The sequence below is a fragment of the Mizuhopecten yessoensis genome, unplaced genomic scaffold (assembly GCF_002113885.1).
Source record: "Mizuhopecten yessoensis strain PY_sf001 unplaced genomic scaffold, ASM211388v2 scaffold8261, whole genome shotgun sequence".
NCBI lineage: Eukaryota > Metazoa > Mollusca > Bivalvia > Pectinida > Pectinidae > Mizuhopecten > Mizuhopecten yessoensis.
Genome location: NW_018407459.1, coordinates 331,140 through 349,975, shown reverse-complemented (window position 1 = coordinate 349,975; position 18,836 = coordinate 331,140). Strand labels below are relative to the sequence as shown.

The 18,836-nt window shown below is 36.5% G+C and overlaps 1 protein-coding gene across 1 annotated transcript; it reads left to right on the top strand.

Moving 5' to 3' along the window:
- The first annotated feature begins 68 nt into the window (after positions 1 to 68).
- On the top strand, positions 69 to 13,551 carry LOC110455543 (uncharacterized secreted protein ARB_06907-like). The gene is made up of 15 exons (XM_021505731.1): positions 69 to 412; positions 1,906 to 2,007; positions 2,456 to 3,681; positions 3,928 to 4,058; positions 4,268 to 4,394; positions 4,690 to 4,789; positions 6,016 to 6,164; positions 7,676 to 7,913; positions 9,454 to 9,561; positions 9,713 to 9,788; positions 10,144 to 10,236; positions 10,829 to 10,954; positions 11,283 to 11,363; positions 11,643 to 11,824; positions 11,936 to 13,551. Exons 1-15 carry the CDS (start codon positions 335 to 337, stop codon positions 12,074 to 12,076), a joined length of 2,958 nt encoding a protein of 985 aa, XP_021361406.1. The 5' UTR covers positions 69 to 334; the 3' UTR covers positions 12,077 to 13,551.
- The last annotated feature ends 5,285 nt before the right edge of the window (positions 13,552 to 18,836 follow it).

Genomic DNA, 18,836 nt, shown 5'->3' with positions numbered 1-18,836 from the left:
GATCAAAGATATTTGACATTTTATGTGCAACATGAACATTTTACCTGCTGTTTAAAGTTCCGAAGGACTAATGCCGGTAGCCTTACTTTACGCCTTTTACTTATAATACTGAAGTTGTATTTGATTCAGAATATTATTTATTAATATTCTACGTTATGTAATGACGGAACTTTCATGTAACCGAACAATTTTTTTCTGTTTATATTGGTCGTTTTTTCACTATTCACCGCCAAAACAGGAAGTTGACATGTGGTCTGCTGTTTACATTTTGGCAGACCGGTTGGAAAGAGCATATTGATCACAGAGTTGATGTCAAGCCAAGCAAAACTAAACGATGAAAACCACAATTTTTCCTCTCCTTTTTGTGACTGCATTTATTCAAATCTCATTATCGAAAAAGAAAGATAGTTTCGTAAGTATAAGCGGTTGGCCTAAGTTACAGGTGCTTGACATTTAGTCAACATATTTGTGACTAAATTTCAGACTCCTGTGAGCTGAAACATTGTGTGTATCTACAAGAGTACTTGTCAGTGATAGGGCAATACATGTATTACAGGTACTAGCCTCGTCTGTCAATACATGTACACCTATACGATTATAGTATAGGTTTATTGACAGACGAAGCTAGTACCGTGCCGCTCTACTCTGTACTTGTTCAATTTCCCTGATGTTTGTGATGTGAATCCCATACTGGAGATGCATACTCTAGGGTTGGTCGAACTAGGGTGGTATATATCTCCCCTGATTTCTTCGTAGAAAGCCAAGGGTCTTAGAGGCTTTACCTGTTGTCTGGTTGTTATGTTTCGTCCAGGTCAGATCTTTGTTGATGGTCACTCCCAGGTATTTAGCACTGTCAACGACTTCAAGTGTGTGTCCATGCAGGATATAGGACCTCTGGTGTAGTGTAGTGGTGTGGTGTAGTGAGTTGTAGTTAATTTTTTTTCTTTTTTTCTTCTGAGAATGTATATAACTGTTATGTATTTTTGTATGTCATGTTGACCAGTATTTTTGTTATGTTGAACAAAATTTTTAGTATTTCACCCAGTAATTCTTTTCTCAGTATGCTGTGAACTGCTAGAGAACACCGTAATACAATTATATTGTAATGTATTGAAAATATCAGTATGATACTTGCTATACCGTCTGTGAACACTTGACTAGTACATATTTTGCTCTCACAGATCATGTGAGTCACAACTTGCCATCAACAGTGATCTATCAACAGTATAGCAAGGACCAGGTTTATTTGGTTGTTGTATGGGACTTTCAAGGGCCTTCGATTAGGTCCAACATCAAAGTTCATCACCAAACTGGACCACTAGAGACTAGATACAGGACTCTTCACTGCTTCAAGCATTCTGAAAAAACAACAACTCAATAAGTGGTTCTAAAATGTGGATGGCGACACTTGAGAAATAGCAGATTTCAAATGCAGGGTGCCTCAGCGATTATCAATAGGTCTGATTCTTTTCCCAGACAGGAACATTTTAGGGTTAGGATTAAGTGTGGCTGGGGGGTGGGTAGCTGGCATTCCCCTATTTCGACCTTTTCATATTTTGACTATTTTAGATTATTTCTAAATAATGGATTTTTTAAGGGGATTTTATTTTATTTAGGAGAGACACATTTAATGTAGTTACAAAATGTATCTAAATATTTTTGGTAGGGGGTACATTTTATGCATGAAACCAGAGGTCCAACATACCAGTGGGTGATCAGTAGCTAATCACATAATGAATTTATTGTTGATAATCCTATTATTCAACCATATTTTAAGCATGGTCCTATCTTTAAAAAAATAAAAAGTTTTATACCCAAAATGTCCACAAAATTAATACAGATAACAGGGATATGTGCAGTGTTAATTTAATTTTAGTGAATTTAGATTTTTGTTTTCCTATTTAGGGTGTAAGAGAATTTTTAGACAAAGAAAAGAAGAAGTTTACGGCACCTTGTCCAAAAAAGATAACATCAAGCAGCATCAACCGTTTAAGGTGGACAGCGGAGGTACAGTATACAACTGTATTAGTCATAGTGTCACACATCATTGGACCTATCAACAATGACACATTTTTTGTCTAAAATACCTGGTTATCATAATTGTCAACAATATCAAATTTGAAATTTATATCATGATTTTATTGAGACATTATAATTTAAGCAAGTAAAGTGTTTGAAGAGATATATCTAATACATTTCAACTTTAAATGAAAGCTTTGTTACTATGTATCATGTATTTTGTATTGAAGATCTTTTGGTGGTGAAGTATAGCATAGCTGTTTCTCGCTGAGCTGTGAAAAAAGAATTGGATCAGTTTCAAAACTGCCAGGCATTTCCATTTTTTTTGCCTTTGTAATGAGAAATATTTGTATGTTCTTAATATTTAATTTGATGACCTTTACTCATGTACAAAAGTTTTCCTTATTCATATCTTACATATCTAAATTTATCACAGACTGACCAAGCAATATCATGCATACTTGTTGCACTGGATGCCAAGGAAAATGATGGATTCCAGTGGTCTGCACTTGGTACACTTTACCAGAGGAAAGGTCAGACATCTCAAGCGGTCTCCTGTTTCAAACATGCATCAAAACTGTCTGGAAAGGTCAGCCCATTTGTTACCTCCTGGGATTTTATTGGACCATTTGTCATAGGAAAAATGGAGCTTGATGGTGATCCACTGGAACCGTTTGGTGGTGTTTTTGAAGTTTCCAAAAAAAGGAACAACAAAAATATTAAATTTTTCTCTGAGTTGGTTCCTGGAGGAGAAATAAAATGGAAATCATTCAAGCAGTCAGTTGCTGGTGAAACCATTAAAATAAGCCCACAAGTAAACTGGAATGACTTGGTAAACTCCCTCAGTTCCATCGGGATTACTGAATGGCAGGGTTGGGTAGTAGGGGAGTTTGCTGTGAATGAGAAAGACCAGCTGGTGGTGTTCCAGTGTTTGGATGTCCACACATTTTATATTGATGGCAGACCAATGACAGGAGATGTATACCGTAGGGATGTGTTCTGGACCACTACACACTTGTCGCAGGGTGTCCATACAATCTACATTCGCCTACGCTCGAAAGTGTCTGCAACTTTCAAGTGTTCCATAAAGATACCTGAATCTAGCCTTGAAATTCTCCCTTCTCACTTCCTTCCTGATCTTGTAAATGGTCACCTATTTGGTAAACATGTTGCTGTTCCAATGACAAATAACCATCATTCTAAATGGGTTCGGGTTTCCAAGGTATCTGTGACTGACCAGTCAGAAGGACATGTACTGAGGAGTCATTTGCTCCATCCTGTTAATATTGCTCCAGGTCAAACTGTGTCGGTCCTATTTTCATTGGAGACTGCCGATAACGGGATTGTGTTGACAAGGTGCACCACTTTAAATGTGATCCTGTCCATTACCACATCAATGGGGACCATACCCTTCAAGGTCAATCTCCGCTGTAGGAAGCCCGGAGAGTCCTTCCTCTTTACATTTTTAGACCATGATGGATCTGTGCAGCATGCAGCAGCCATAGCTCCTATTAGTGGCTGTGGAGGTGCCGCCTGTCCTACCCTTCTCACACTACACGGCACCACTGTTCCACCACAGAACCAGGCTGACAGCTACAAGGTGATGAGGAATGGAGAATATGTATTTGGAATCCCACATGGTTGGTTGCTGGCTCCAACAAGGTGAGTGTAGCAGAAAATCTTCCGAAAAAATAATTGGTACATGTAGTTACTTTTGACATTGTAGTTTTGATATTTATAACCAGCTGAACTCTAAGTATTCTATCATTTTATTGAATTCCATAAGTAGGAAATAATGATGTCTTTGATTTTATTTAAATACTAAGAGCTAACAAAGTAATGGTATATGTACTATATTTTTATTCTTGATTTCTAGAACGTAATTGTTCATGTATTATGTATAAACAGACATGGTGCCCACAACTGGGAGGGTCCTGGCAGTCTCACGGCTATAGCAGCTCTGGACAGACTGGTATCGCTAACTCAGTCCTGTGAATGGATCACTGAAAAGGCAGACAACTCTAGGGTACTGTTTGCTGGCAAGTAGCTACAGTTATCCCTACCGTCGATAAAACTTAATGAACAGGATAAATATATACTTGTTAACCTTTAGACTACTCTATGGGTTGACCTTAGATGCAGCACCTAGTCGCAAACTTCCCTAACCAAGTTCTTCCATTGGTGTCATTTGCTGAATGTTTTGGTTATACAGCGTACTAATACATGTGTATGTACTGTTTACCTCTAGGTCACTCTATGGGTGGACATGGAGCATGGCACCTAGCCACACACTTCCCTGACCGAGCCCTCGGGTTGCTGTCACTTGCAGGATGGATCAAGAAGGAGGAATATGGTGACAGCAACCTTTTCTTCAGGTCTGCTTTGGATTGAAAGCTTCTGAATCATACTGATACATGCTTTGTTGATAAAATCAGGGGCGTCATTGGAAATACATCTTCAGGCTTAATGAGTTGTCCTAGTCTTTAAAACCATATTTTGTTTCAAATTCCATTATATTAAATTTAAAGTCATAGCGGTAATAAGCAGATCATTTTTTAGGTGGCAGTTTCTGTACAAAACTGTCATCACATCTATTATATTGCATGTACTACTTGATCAAAAGTTGTTGTTAAATTGTAGTTGCTTTAACATCTACTGTTTATACTGCAGGCATGATTTAGCCACAAGTCATGTTGATCCTGCCACCAAATCTGTGATGGAGGCCTGTATAGCGGAGAACGATGCTGATAGACATGTCACCAACTTACAGGTAATTAGCTTACCTGATTAAAAGATAATTTGCTAACTTTGAGGGTTATTTCATTCAAATAGGTTTGAGCTAACTATCTTCAACTCTAAATTGTTTTATTATACATCAAGTAGTATCATTCTTTAACACTACAAAAAATATTTCTGATATGCCCGTCAAAAATTATGAAGGGACATATTATGGTATTGGGAGTGTCCATTTGTCTGTCTGTCCACACTTTGGTTTCCCCAAATAGCTTGCTTAAATATCATTGGATTTTGATGAAACTTGGTATGCATGTACACTATACGAAGTCTAAGCCCCTAGTTCAAAGTAAACAAAATCCTTGCATAACTACCCCTGGTAATTAATAGCATACTTTGCTCCCTTGGTCAATTTCCAAACATGCGTTTCCGCAGATTACTTGCTTAAATATCGTTTGATTTTGATGAAAATTGGTATGCATGTACATTATACAAAGACTGATGCTAAGTTCTAAGTTGAGCAAAAAAATCACACATAATTTATAAGCATACTCTGCTCTGATTGGTTGATAGTTTCTGCACAATAACTTTGTCAAATATGACAGGATTTCTGATAAGACTTGGTCAACATTTATACTTCTTTTAATAGCAAAATCTACCTGTAATTAATAAACACAAGACATATTTTTGGTTATAATGGTGTTAGATGAATCAATTATTGGCAAAAAGGGGCAATTTCAATTTCAATTTTCTTGGTTTGAAATATGTACAAAGGGAGACAATTCCTATGCAAATAATTTTATTTTGAAATAGGAAATATGTATATAGCTTCAATATATGTTGTCAATTACAGTATCTCTTCTCCTTTCACTTCATTCCAGGAATAGTTTTCAACTTTCCTGAGTAATACAGTACACATTTTGCTGTCACATCTCTTTACATTTCCATATTTTCATACATTTGGTGATACAATAATACATCAGATGGATTTAAAGTAGTCAAATAGGCAAGGTACAGGCGTATTTTGTTCTGCCATGCAGTACTCACACTTTTTACATTGTTGTTTTAATGTCTAATCTGAACACTCACTTTTAAATGAATACATTTACAAAATCTTGTGAACTCTATGTTGACAATAGTACAAAGTAGCAGATATCAGATTGGTATTTTTTGGTTGGTAGTTTGGCACAAATATTAAATAAATTGTCATAAGAACTACAAGTCATTTAGAGTGACATACACCTTTCCTTGTGTTTCATGAAGGACATCCCTGTGTTCGCCAGGATTGGTGCAAATGACCGCACTGTTCACCCATTCTTCATGAGAAGGATGTACCGACTACTGAGCGAGATACAAGTCATGATCAACTATACAGAACTGCCAGACAAGGAACACTGGTGGTGGGACACATGGTATGTCAGTGGGTACTGGGGACACATGGTATTTCAGTGGGTACTGGGGACACATGGTATGTCAGTGGGTACTGGGGACACATGGTATGTCAGTGGGTACTGGGGACACATGGCATGTCAGTGGGTACTGGGGACACATGGTATGTCAGTGAGTACTGGGGACACATGGTATGTCAGTGGGTACTGGGGACACATGGTATGTCAGTGGGTACTGGGGACACATGGTATGTCAGTGGGTACTGGGGACACATGGCATGTCAGTGGGTACTGGGGACACATGGTATGGCAGTGAGTCCTGGGGACAAAGGGTGATGTCAGTGGGTACTGGGGACACAGGGTATGTCAGTGGGTCCTCGGGACACATGGTATGGCAGTGGATACTGGGGACACATTGTATGTCAGTGGGTACTCGAGACCCATGGTATGTCAGTAGGTCCTGGGGACACATGGCATGGCAGTGGGTACTGGGGACGCATGGCATGTCAGTGGGTACTGGGGATACAGGGTATGTCAGTGGGTACTAGGGAAACATGGTATGTCAGTGGTTACTGGGGACACATGGTATGTAAGTGGGTACTGGGGAAACATGGTATGTCAGTGGGTACTGGGGACACATGGTATGTCAGTGGGTACTCGGGACACATGGTATGTCAGTAGGTACTGGGGACACATGGCATGTCAGTGGGTACTGGGGACACATGGTATGTCAGTGGGTACTGGGGGCACATGGTATGTCAGTGGGTACTGGGGACACATGGTATGTCAGTAGGTACTGGGGACACATGGCATGTCAGAGGGTAATGGGGACACATGGTATGTCAGTGGGTACTAGGGACACAGGGTATGTCAGTAGGTACTAGGGACACAGGGTAGGTCAGTAGGTACTAGGGACACAGGGTGATGTCAGTTGAAACTGGGGACACAGGGTATGTCAGTGGGTACTGGGGACACATGGTATGTCGTAGGGAACTAGGGACACATGGTTTGTCAGTGGGTACTGGGGACACATGGTATGTCAGTGGGTACTGGGGACACAGGGTATGTCAGAGGGAACTAGGGACACAGGGTATGTCAGTGGGTACTGGGGACACAGGGTATGTCAGTGGGTACTGGAAACACAGGGTATGTCAGTAGGTACTAGGGACACAGGGTAGGTCAGTAGGTACTAGGGACACAGGGTGATGTCAGTTGAAACTGGGGACACAGGGTATGTCAGTGGGTACTGGGGACACAGGGTATGTCAGTTGATACATGGGACACAGGGTATGTCAGCGGGTACTGGGGAAACAGGGTATGTGAGTGGGTATTCAGGACACAGGATATGCAGTTGGTACTGGGGACAAAGTATGTTAGTTGGTACTAGAGATGAGATGTACATGGAATATCTTTTAGTGTTTGGAAAGCAGGATATATAAGTGGGCGCAGAAGATTAATGAAATATATTTCAAAGGTATGAAAAGATACATTGATAGCTTGCCGCATCAGTTCATATTAATCCTCTTCGCTTCCAGGGAAACCAATGATGGCGGGGTTGTGAATGACCGACAACTGAGGGAGTTTACAGATAGTATTACCCAGACAGATGCCAGCTGTGATAGTGAGGGCTGTGACCGTGCAAAGGACAATAAATATACATTGAAGAGGGAGGAAAAGTTTATCTACACCTGCTACAACCCAGCCCTAGGGGAGGGTCTCAATGGTTTACAGATCATCCAGCAGAGGGCACCACTTCGCCTCAGTACAATAGAAGTGAGGGCAGTCATTCAAGAGTTAATAACTTCAAACATTAAAATATTCTAGTATAGTATATAATATATTACAGAATGAGACCTATGATGTAGCATTGTTGTGATGTTAAGTTTTAGTTTGGACTACATGCTTTGTATCAGTTAATTTTGTTGATTACAATTTCATTTATTTTAAATTCTTGATTGTACAAATGACATTTGAATTGATGGGAAGAACATCTCATTAATTTTTTATATGCCCGCGAAAGTCGGGACATAGTATGTTGGGTGGGCATGCACGGTATCCGCTGGATATTTCGAGAAATTTCAACAAATTAAATTCAATATTCATTGGAAGATAAGAGCTCGAACGAGTTCGATAACCATCATTATCAGACTGTAATTGAGTTATGCCCTTTTGAACAATTGCTGGAACAGTGTCTGCTCAGTATCTCGAGTACTTTTCTACAGATTAACTTCAAACTTCATAGGAAAATAGATTACCATGAAAGCTCAGACAAGTTTGATCACTTAAATTCCTTAATTATCAGACTTTAATTTGCTGAGTTATTCCCCTTTAATCAGTTGCTGAAACAGTGTCTGTTTGATATCTTGAGTAATTTTCAAAAGATTAACTTATAACTTCAGGAGTAGGTTAATGACTTGAAACCTCGAAGAAGTTTGATAACCGTCGTTAAGCGACAGTAGTATAGGGAGTAATGCCCCTTTATTCAATTGCTGAAACATTGTACGCTCTATATCTTGAGTGGTTTTCAAAAGAGAGCTTTCATGAGAGCTTAGTTGGAAAACCACCATTATCAAACGGTAATTTACAGAGTTATACCCCCTGAATCAGAGGTGAGAATGTAATCACAATTATCTGACAAAAATTGATAGACTTATTCCCCTTGGTTTCATTAATACAGTACTACATCCATTCCAAAATGTTGTATTGCACTCATTGATCTACCAGGTATGTTGAATTATTTCTCCTTCAACTACTTAATTACTCACAAATATTTCATATCTTTCAATGGTGCAAACAGCTACTCATTAAATGTGTGATGGGCGTACTTTAATGAACCCCTTCGCGGTAACCTTGTTTAAATGTGTTTGAATTAAGTTTTGCAAGGTTTTATTTTGATTCGCAATTGATTCTCCTCATCAATAACTGCAAAAATGTATTTTCAATAATAAAGTGACATCAAGCAGATTGGGTAGGATATAGAGTTAAGACAGTCACTTATTTTTGCTGGATATTTATCAGTTGTAAAAAAAATGTGGAAATAGTCATAGGTATTATAAACCAATCTTTATGGGTTTATAATATTAACTTTACTGTTACAGTGTAGCAGTTTGCTGTGTGAAAATATCAAGAACCATCCTCACAATATCAACTGTTAATTCTACTCATCTCTTATGAGGATGACTAAGAACAATGAATTAATATAGACTCTTGATTTTATTATTAACATTCTTTTCATAGAATTTCCACTTTAAAGGCTTTTCATCATAAGAACAGAAGATCTAAGAAAGTTCACTTTCTTTTTATTTCATTTCAGGGATTTACAAAAAATGACCAATTTTGGCTGAAGACAACCAATGTTCGATCTTTTTTGATGATGGAACCGAAGATAAGAAGGATGGAGTGGAAAAACAAAGTGCTCAAGGTCAGTGTTAGCAAGATGTGAAGGTTATGAAGGTCAAAATGACAAATTGTCTTTGGTGACTATCTGGCACATTTTAAAATAGAATATTTTTAACAAGGTATACTGGTAAAATATATATTTACCAATCAGTGCTGATTATTTTCTTTTAAAGATTGATGACACTGTTGTGGACATTCAAGATACAAACAAGTTTGAGACTGATGGTGTGCTTTTTTGTAATAAAAAAGGTGAGGACAGCTCATGTGTACATCTGCAAGGTTGTCAAAACATTTTCTGTAACATATATTTTGGAGAAGAACTGCTATTCTACAATGAAAAAGTAGATATTTTGGTGAGAAATTGTAACAGAAACACTTCCTTTACAGTTGCATTATTGTGTTCATTTCATATGATTTAAATCAAACAGTGAAAATCATTGAATATATTTATTCAAATTCACCTAATGAATAGAATTTCAAAGTTGTTTTGAGGATATAATTTCATATATTAGAACATCTGAACTATAGTAACTTTCAATCATTTTGTAAAAGTTTCTGAATATGTTAACTAAGCACTGATGATTTACACTATTCTGTATTGCAGGTGATTGGGTACAGTGTGATGTGGAAGGGAGAAAGGCCACGACCTATGGACCTGCAAGACGAGTAGCAGAGCGACCATTCGTTATTGTTATAGGTAATTATACAGTCTCTAATTCTATTTACATTTTGTGGTGGATTGTAATGTCTTAGGGAGTTGACAAATGTTTTAAGGTTAGAGTCTTAGCATTCTCTATAATATCTCCAATAAGGAAGAGTTCCAATTTTTTCAGGATTTTTCTGTCTTGCAGTTGCATACTTGAAAGAAATATATATATATATATATGCATATATGTACAGGCATTGAAAAGTTATTTCCCTGATAAACTTTTGCTATTTTCTCAATATTCATAAAAAGACTACCCAGTACTTTAAGTTGTGACCATTTTAGTGAGTTAAAACATCTTGAAAATATTTCAAATGATTTTGCTGAAACGTATGAACAAAATTCCAGTAGTGCAGTAGACTAAGTTCCCTGGTGTTTAATCAAGAGGTCAGGAGTTGGACTCCTCATATCAGTAATGGTAATTTTATTGTATATTCATTGTAATCTTACATCCCACTGTACTCTACAGTTTAGGTTTTTGTTTGCATTGTCAATGTAAAATGTACATGAAGACTAAGCCCTTACTCTTATTTGGGATTTAGATTAATACAGCATAAAAACCCATGATGTTGATGACTTGCAGATATGGATTCTGAGTATGGCGTTGAGATCCAGAGTCTGGCTGTTTACATCGCTAATCTGTTCTTCCTAACATCTGATACATTCGCTCCCATAGTGAGACTAAGTGATGTCACAGACAAAACCATAGGTAGGTTCATCTTTAAATCTATTCAATTACCACATATGAGTAAATGTAATGTTCTTTTTTGAACATTGTACTTACCTGGAGCTGACCAAATGAAACAAAGTAGTTGGTAATTCTTAATTAAGACATTTCCTAATCAATTTGATGATGTTAATGGCTATTTATTAGAATAGAAGTAGCTTATATTTTCGGAGATAGGATATGGTGTTTGGACATAAACAGTCTACCTGGTATACAATTTAATGTTTTCCTTTATGTATGGGCCAAAAGAGTTTAAGGTCTACCTAATATGGGAAATATACATGTATTTAATGTGATTTTTTTTATCTAGATGAAAGTAACCTGATTATCTTAAGCCTGTTACCTACCATACTTGGAGCGTTAGAATTGCTTCCTGACCTAACTTCAACAGGTAAAAGGCATTTATCTACCTTCCCATTACCTATTCATTTGATTTCTGGTTTTAATTTCATACTATTTTGTTTCTTGCTCTGGAAAACAGTTCTTACAGTTGTGATATCACTGTAAAGGATAGGTTGAAATACATAGTGTTGATAAAAGATGATTACTTTGTTATAACATTACAAAAAATAAAAAGTAAAATAACAAATTTAGAAAAAAACGATAATTTCTGTGATACACAGCAGAGACGTATTATACATCTCTGTACACAGTCTGTCTTTCTGTGCAGATTCAGTGATAAAACTTGGGGATTGTAAATTTGCTGAGCCTCGGAGTGGTCTGATGACACTTGCCCCTCACAAGACACAGAAGGATGGCTTGGTGATGTTCCTGTCAGCTAACTCTATAGAGGGTCTGAGGGATGTAGTGTCTCTAGCCACACCTACCATTCCTCCCATGACAAGGTCACCAGTAAGTCTGACCTTTCACAAACACTGTTTTACACAGTTGATATGTGATATTTTGAAATACACAATTGACATGCTATTCATAGTTAACTCTGATTCATGGTTTTCTTCACAGTTTTCCAATCTACTGCCCGACTATGTGGTGACAGGGCCAGACTTTGGATGGAAAGGACCTGGTGGATTTCTGTGTGCAGGTTTCTGGGGAAATCACTGGGAATATCGACCAGATTTGTCTTCATGTGTATGTCATAGTTAGTACAGGTTACAGTGTACTCATATGTAGAACATTCTCTGGATATTGTCTCATTATTTAATTGACCTGAATTAGGTTGTTACTTATTAGTCATATTATAACATTTTGTCGTTACAATGAAAGATAAATGAATATTTGCTGTAAAAGTAACAAGAAAAATTTGACTCTGATATCTCAATACATATGCAAATTGGTAATCTATTCTGTTGATTCAGTAATCTGTGGGCCTGCAGTAGATTTATTCTTTTACCTTTAAAGGGTAACTGTTAAATTTTAATGATAGAGAAGAATGTTTATAGGTATTGGCACGAAATTAGATTAGTTATCTAAGTCTGTGGTATTGGTATTTGATTGCAGACAAAATAGAGCCTAATAATGTCAATAGTTGTACACTTCGATACTTAAAAATCCTTCACTTTTCATTAAGGATGCTATAAAATAGAAAAGCTTAGGGTTAACTTAAACAGAACGTAATGTAAATATAACTGATGTCAGATCTATCTGCCTGAAAATATTAATATTTACTGTCATAATTCCAGGCATTCACAGCCAACATAAAAATAGAAAGAAAAAAAATTGTTGTAGAAAACTTCAGTCATATATTGTCAAAGTACAGGTGCTCTCTCATTATTAATATAGCAGGAAGGTTATTGTGACATGACATTTACTACTCGGTGGTGGTGGTGGTGGTCTTGTGGAGTTTGGTACATGTATGTGTACTTGCTAATATGATAATCTTAATTGGATGAATGTGTATATGACATTTTGATACATTTGTATATACTACCTTACACTTATGACTGTGATTTGTGTTGGATTCACCTCCCATATGAAGCATTAGATTAGCATTACCTAATAATGAAGAGTTTGCCAAGATTTATACCCAAGAAGCGAAGTCTGGTCTGGATTTGCCTGGAGGTATGGGGGAGTTACCTGGATGCTGGGTGTCTTATCTGTTTTTAAAAAGTGAAGAATACAGTAAAAGTAGGAGACATGGTAGTCTAGTGGTACGACGCCGGGCTCATGACCGAAGGGTTGCGAGTTCGACCCACGTCACGGCAGTGTGTCACCCTCTGCCTGTGAGATTTTGCTGTTATAAAGTTGTTTAGCAATATATCTTGGGATATTAATAATAAAGATATTGTTTAAAAACCGGAAAAGAGAGTGCTGCATATGTTTCATTGTAATTCTTAACGTTTATCTGTATGCAATATAGTTGTTACCGATGCAAATAATTGTTAATTTGCAGAGTGATTTCCCTTTTTAAGCAAAACGGTCTTGTTCATGTAACTTGTCCCTCATGTGTGTTCATCATTTTGAAATCTGGTAGGGTTCATCACCACTCATTCTCTAGTAATTGCATTTTTTTAGAAATGTAGTTTTTTACTATTACTGCCTATTTTATAACATCCTGTCATTGATATATGTCATTGATTGACTTTAAACTCATTCCAATTTTTCAATAAAATATTACTGCATATAATTGTTATGTGATTTTTATTCGAAAATGCTAAGAATGCTCTTCTGGGGAACAGTTCAACACATTTTTGATTCACTTGGCATAAAGTGATAAAGTGTCACTTCCTATGAACTGATGTTATGGTGCTGCATCTGTCGTCTTGACAACCTTGGAAAGATGGGAGCACATCTGGCAGATGTCGTTCCATCCGAAAAAGTGTACTGCATATTGGCAACAAATGGCGCCCTATAATCACCAACTATACTCTTCACGGCCACATTCTTGAGAGGGAGGAGAAGAGCAAGTACCTCGGAGTGACCGTAAGTGAAGACCTACGGTGGAATGACCATGTCAACAACATCAAATCATCAAGAGGAACTTACGGAATTGTAAGAAGCCTGTCAAGGAAGCTGCCTATCAAACCATTGTGCAACCAACTTTAGGGTATGCTTCAACAGTATGGGACCCAGCAACAACCAACCTGAGTAGCACCATTGAGAAGACACAGAGAGCAGCAGCTAGGTTTGTCACGGTAGAGTACCACACATATACACCAGGCACAGTCACCAACAACATTCAAGAACTTGGATGGGAAAGTCTGAAGCTACGACGACCCAAAGCTCGGCTGACCATGATGTACAAGATCCAGAATGACCTGGTGGATATCCCAGCTGATAAATATACCTCAAGTGTTGACACAAGAACAAGAAGATCTACTAAGCTACGTGCAGTACAGGCAAATAAGGAATGTTCCAATTAATCCTTCTTCCCCAGAACAGCACAGCAGTGGAACAGCCTCCCACCTGAGACGGTGACTACCCCAACCCCGGCGTCCTTTAAGACCAAGCTGGACAGCCTTCCAGCAGGTCACAAGGCCTTCTCCGGATAAGTTTGTACTCTAGAATTTTAATTGTATATACTGCCCAAGAGGTTTTTAACCGCCAACCGGCATGCGCTCAGAGTGTTGAACCATCCTTGGGATGCCCACTCAAGAATTGGAAGAAGAAGAAGAAGAAGAAGAAGAAGGAGAAGAAGAAAAAGAAAAGAAGAAGAAGAAGAAGAAGTCTGTCAGAACCTTAAAGTCTAGGGTCAAGACATTTGAAATCTTCCTTGCTGAAGTGATGGCTGCCATATTTCTTGAATCACCATGACCCACATTCAAGTTATCCTGTGGTAACAATATAAAAATGCTTTTTATGAACCATGATGTTCAGAAAGAATGATACCATATTTGACCTGTCGCTTGTGTGAATGGCTATCATGTTTGTTTATATAAATGAATAAAACCAATTGTCAAGGTCACAGAGGTCAATAGTCTGAAACAAATATCTTCTCAATTTAAAAAGGGAAGATATTCAGTTGTTTTTACAAAGAGTATTTTAAATATTCATACAATTACTTTTAATGGTCTGTGAGGCAGCGCATTATAATATTTGGTCTGTAGCTTGCAAGAGTGGAGGCTATTAAATAAATAATCTTGACACATAGGACACAGGGGCTAAGAACATTAAATTCAACCTTCAAACAACTTGTCTATACCAGAAGGACTCTAGGTCCATGACAATAACCATGCGACTTACTGGAATAAACCATTATGAAATATACAGTCATAAATTTTGATTTCTATATTGCTGTGGTGAATAGCTATCAATTAAGTTTGTTTAAATGAATAGTAATTACCAACTTTCAAGGACACAGGAGTGAAATGTGTTGAATTTTGAGGTCATTGAAGGTTTTATCTCTCATGGCATGAAATAAAAGAAAACATTTTCCTAGTAAAAATTATTATAAAAGTACATAAGGGTCAAACGTTCTAAAATCTTCCATAAATCCATCTCTAATACCAGAAGGCCTTGGTTCATGATGTAAGACATGTAGCTTAGTTGCTTGTGTAAAAGGGATATCATGTTTGCTCTATTGAAATCTTCAAACAATGCATGTACTCTAATGAACTATGAGGCCTTCAATAATAACAAATTGAATGACAAACTTCCTTCTCCTAAAGCACTGTGAAACAGCCAAATGCCTTTGTAATTAGTCTTCTTGTGTTTTTTTTTGTGTTTTGTCATTTTTACCGTCACAAAATTAAATTTTATTTATATATGCATATCTGTGTTTCTGTGTAAAGTAAAAAATATTAGTATTACAAAAATGACACTGATTAAAAACTGATTTTTAAAGAATTATGCATAAACGATCAAATCAAAGGAATGGGGAACAATGAATGAGAAACCCCATTGATAAGTATTTTTTTTTTAACGATTTTCAAATCCAGGGCCCCTGCCCTGGTGATAACCTTTTGACTATAGGGAATAAATTCAATAAAATATTGAATCTGATCAGAAGAAGAAAAAAATGGGGAGAATACTTTATGAGTGTAAAAATAGTATTTCAAGTGAAACATTTTGTTTTAATTTTGAAGGTGTTAAAAAGAAGAGTGTCATTCAAAAGAAAATGAGCATAAATCTTATCTACTAAAGATAAAAAGTTTAGGCAAACCACAGAATTAGATTATCTAAGTCTGTGGGCAAACATAGGATAAGAAGGGCCATATCTCAATACATATGTGGACATTCAATATAAAATGGATGCCAAACATAGCTCTCGCCAAAATGCATCATGTGTACTAAGCTTGGCAAACATAGTTGATACAGCAAAGAAGTTATGCTTCAGACAAAACTATAAAATATGGACAAAGGGCAATAACTCTGTATTATGGGGTTACGTATATATATTTATAATTCAATCTTGTTTGCAACAGCCCATAACGTAAAAAAAATGACGTTGCCGTTTGTAACGTCGCTTTTGATTGGCTGATACAGTGGCGTAATAATTTCTAAGAGAAAAGAGTTCATCAATAAGAGTGGATTTCCACAGGGATTGTGTATAGTAGATTAAATTATAAGGATTGACTTTTATGTTTTGGAGCTATATAACACAAAAAACTGGAGTGAACTCTCATCATAAACCGATTCGCGTTTTATTTAGATTACACTCCGTTTTTTTGTGTTATATCTCCATAACATGAAAAATATATTCAAGTTAATTAATCCTTAAATCATATGAATACCGTGTAGTGCAGTGTCATAAAGCCATCACATAATTTATGTTTGTGTAACGTGTGTAATATCACTCCGGAAATGACGTCACAAGCGAATAGGAACAATCAATGTGACGTCACATCATTGTGAAGCAGATGCTTTTAACATATTTTCGTTTCAGATCACAATTATACAGTTTACTTTGTATTATATGATAAAAAGAATCTGTCACTCGTTTCCCTTTATATTAGATTTATGATACTCGTTTTGGATTTTTCATATTCTCGCGAGCCTATGAAAAATACAAAACTTGTATCATAACTCTTAATATGAAGGGAAACTTATGACAGATCCTCTAGACATATATGTTTTTGAAAAAGATGAAGAAAAGAAGCAATCCTTTCGCGCTGCGACTTTGTCTAAACTTGTAACATTGGAACTTCGCCAGGATGTTTTCTTACTCCCAACAAATTTATTATGAAAATAACATATGGCAAAAGAAGGCAAAAGAACAATGACATAGATCTATATGATATTGATAAGACACCCCCCCCCCCCAAAAAAAAGAAAAAGAAAAAAAGAAAAAAAAGAAAAGTGTGGCTTTTGTCTCCTTGTAAAAAAAACCCAGAGACATATCTATAGGCCTATATACTTACACGCTTTATACGTCTCTGACAAAAAATACCCCCAAAAGTACTGTTAGGACTTGTTTATGACATAGAAGTAAGGTACTGAGTCTCCTTTATGGTATATATTTAAGGATGTACTCTTCTGAGGTTTCAGTCACGTTCAAGTCTCATTTTGATCTGGTGTAACGGGTTTTTGTAATATTTAACAAATTATGATAGGTTTAATAGCAAACACAGATCTGAAAAACATGTCAAAAAACTAGATGTCTGTTGTGTGTAGATTATTTTTACAAGAATTTGAAAAAAATGACCAATTTGGCGGCCATTTTGAAAAAGTTTATTTATGTGAATTTTTTGCCCTTCACAAAGGGCAAAATTTCACCTTTTTTGACACTAGATTAATCACTTAAATTGTCATTGTGTCACCATTTTTAAATGTAGCAGGTTCAATATTGCTGTACAACTTTATAATGTTCACTTTGATTAAAATAATATGCAAGAAAGTGGACAGCTATATGTTATTGGTATTTTTTTTACATATTAGGGTAACTGAAGCACTTTTGATTTTTGACCTCGAAAAAGGTGAAAAATAACACAAATAATAATTGGACAAAAAAAGAAGCACACCGACCCCCCATTTTTGTGGCTGTTTTAGAAAGAGAAACACATTTTCTTTTGATTCATTGAATACCAAAAAAAGTTTAATACAGGAATGTTTTATATCAAGCGTTTAATTTTGAATTTGTTCTGCAAATGGTCAAAACCCGAAAATTCACCTAAAGTCACCTATTGTGTTAAATTGGTATCTTTGACCGATCATAGCACAAAAACGAACACACGGACATATATATTTTAGCTTTTTCTACTATGCCATTATCTCCTTTTTCCAAAAATCAATATAAGAAAAAAAGTTTAATACAGGAATTTTTTGACTTAATTCTCAGAGGTGTATATACGCTATGGGCTGATAACATTTTTTTTTAAGCTGATGAAATTACTTGTAACAAACAAGATTAAATTATAAAGTGATATTGGAGAAAGCAAACAAGTTTTAAAACAAAAAGGATTTTTTTAAATTCACGCACTTAGATAGCAATCTATTCTAATTCCGTGATAATATGATGCTATCTAGATTCTTCTNAAGAGACAACAGTTTTCAATGGTATTTATTTGGCAGAGCATACGTTCACATGTATTTGTCGAAAAGATCCTTTAAAGTTTAAATATAAGCACGGACTTAGATAGCAATCTAATTCCGTGATAATAGGCNTTTCCTGGGGGGGGGGTTCCATGTTGGAAAAAATTGAGGAAAATGGTCAAAATATATGATTTTTAAAGAAAATTCTCAGGGTGGGGGGGTTTCCTGAAGCCCAAAAAACCCCTCTGGATCCGCCACTGTATTAGGATTTCAATTAGGATTCTAATTTAGGGCCTGATCAGGTGCTGAGGTGGTGCAGTTGTCAGCCTCTGTAACCTTCAGCAGATACTTTCAACTTTATTTTACAGAAAAAAAGACATGGTTATCAATTCCACCTGAACTGTTTGTGGCCGATTGATACAAAAATATATGAATTTGTTAGTCTTTGGCAAAATATCGCTCGTTAATAAAGTTGGTGACTGTGCAACAAGTTAAA

Bases quoted from the DNA above. Each gene is read 5' to 3' on its own strand.
- LOC110455543 (XM_021505731.1), top strand. From the start codon at position 335: ATGAAAACCACAATTTTTCCTCTCCTTTTTGTGACTGCATTTATTCAA. The intron at 413-1,905 runs GTAAGTATAAGC...TTTCCTATTTAG, and splicing joins CGAAAAAGAAAGATAGTTTC to GGTGTAAGAGAATTTTTAGA. The intron at 4,790-6,015 runs GTAATTAGCTTA...TGTTTCATGAAG, and splicing joins GACATGTCACCAACTTACAG to GACATCCCTGTGTTCGCCAG.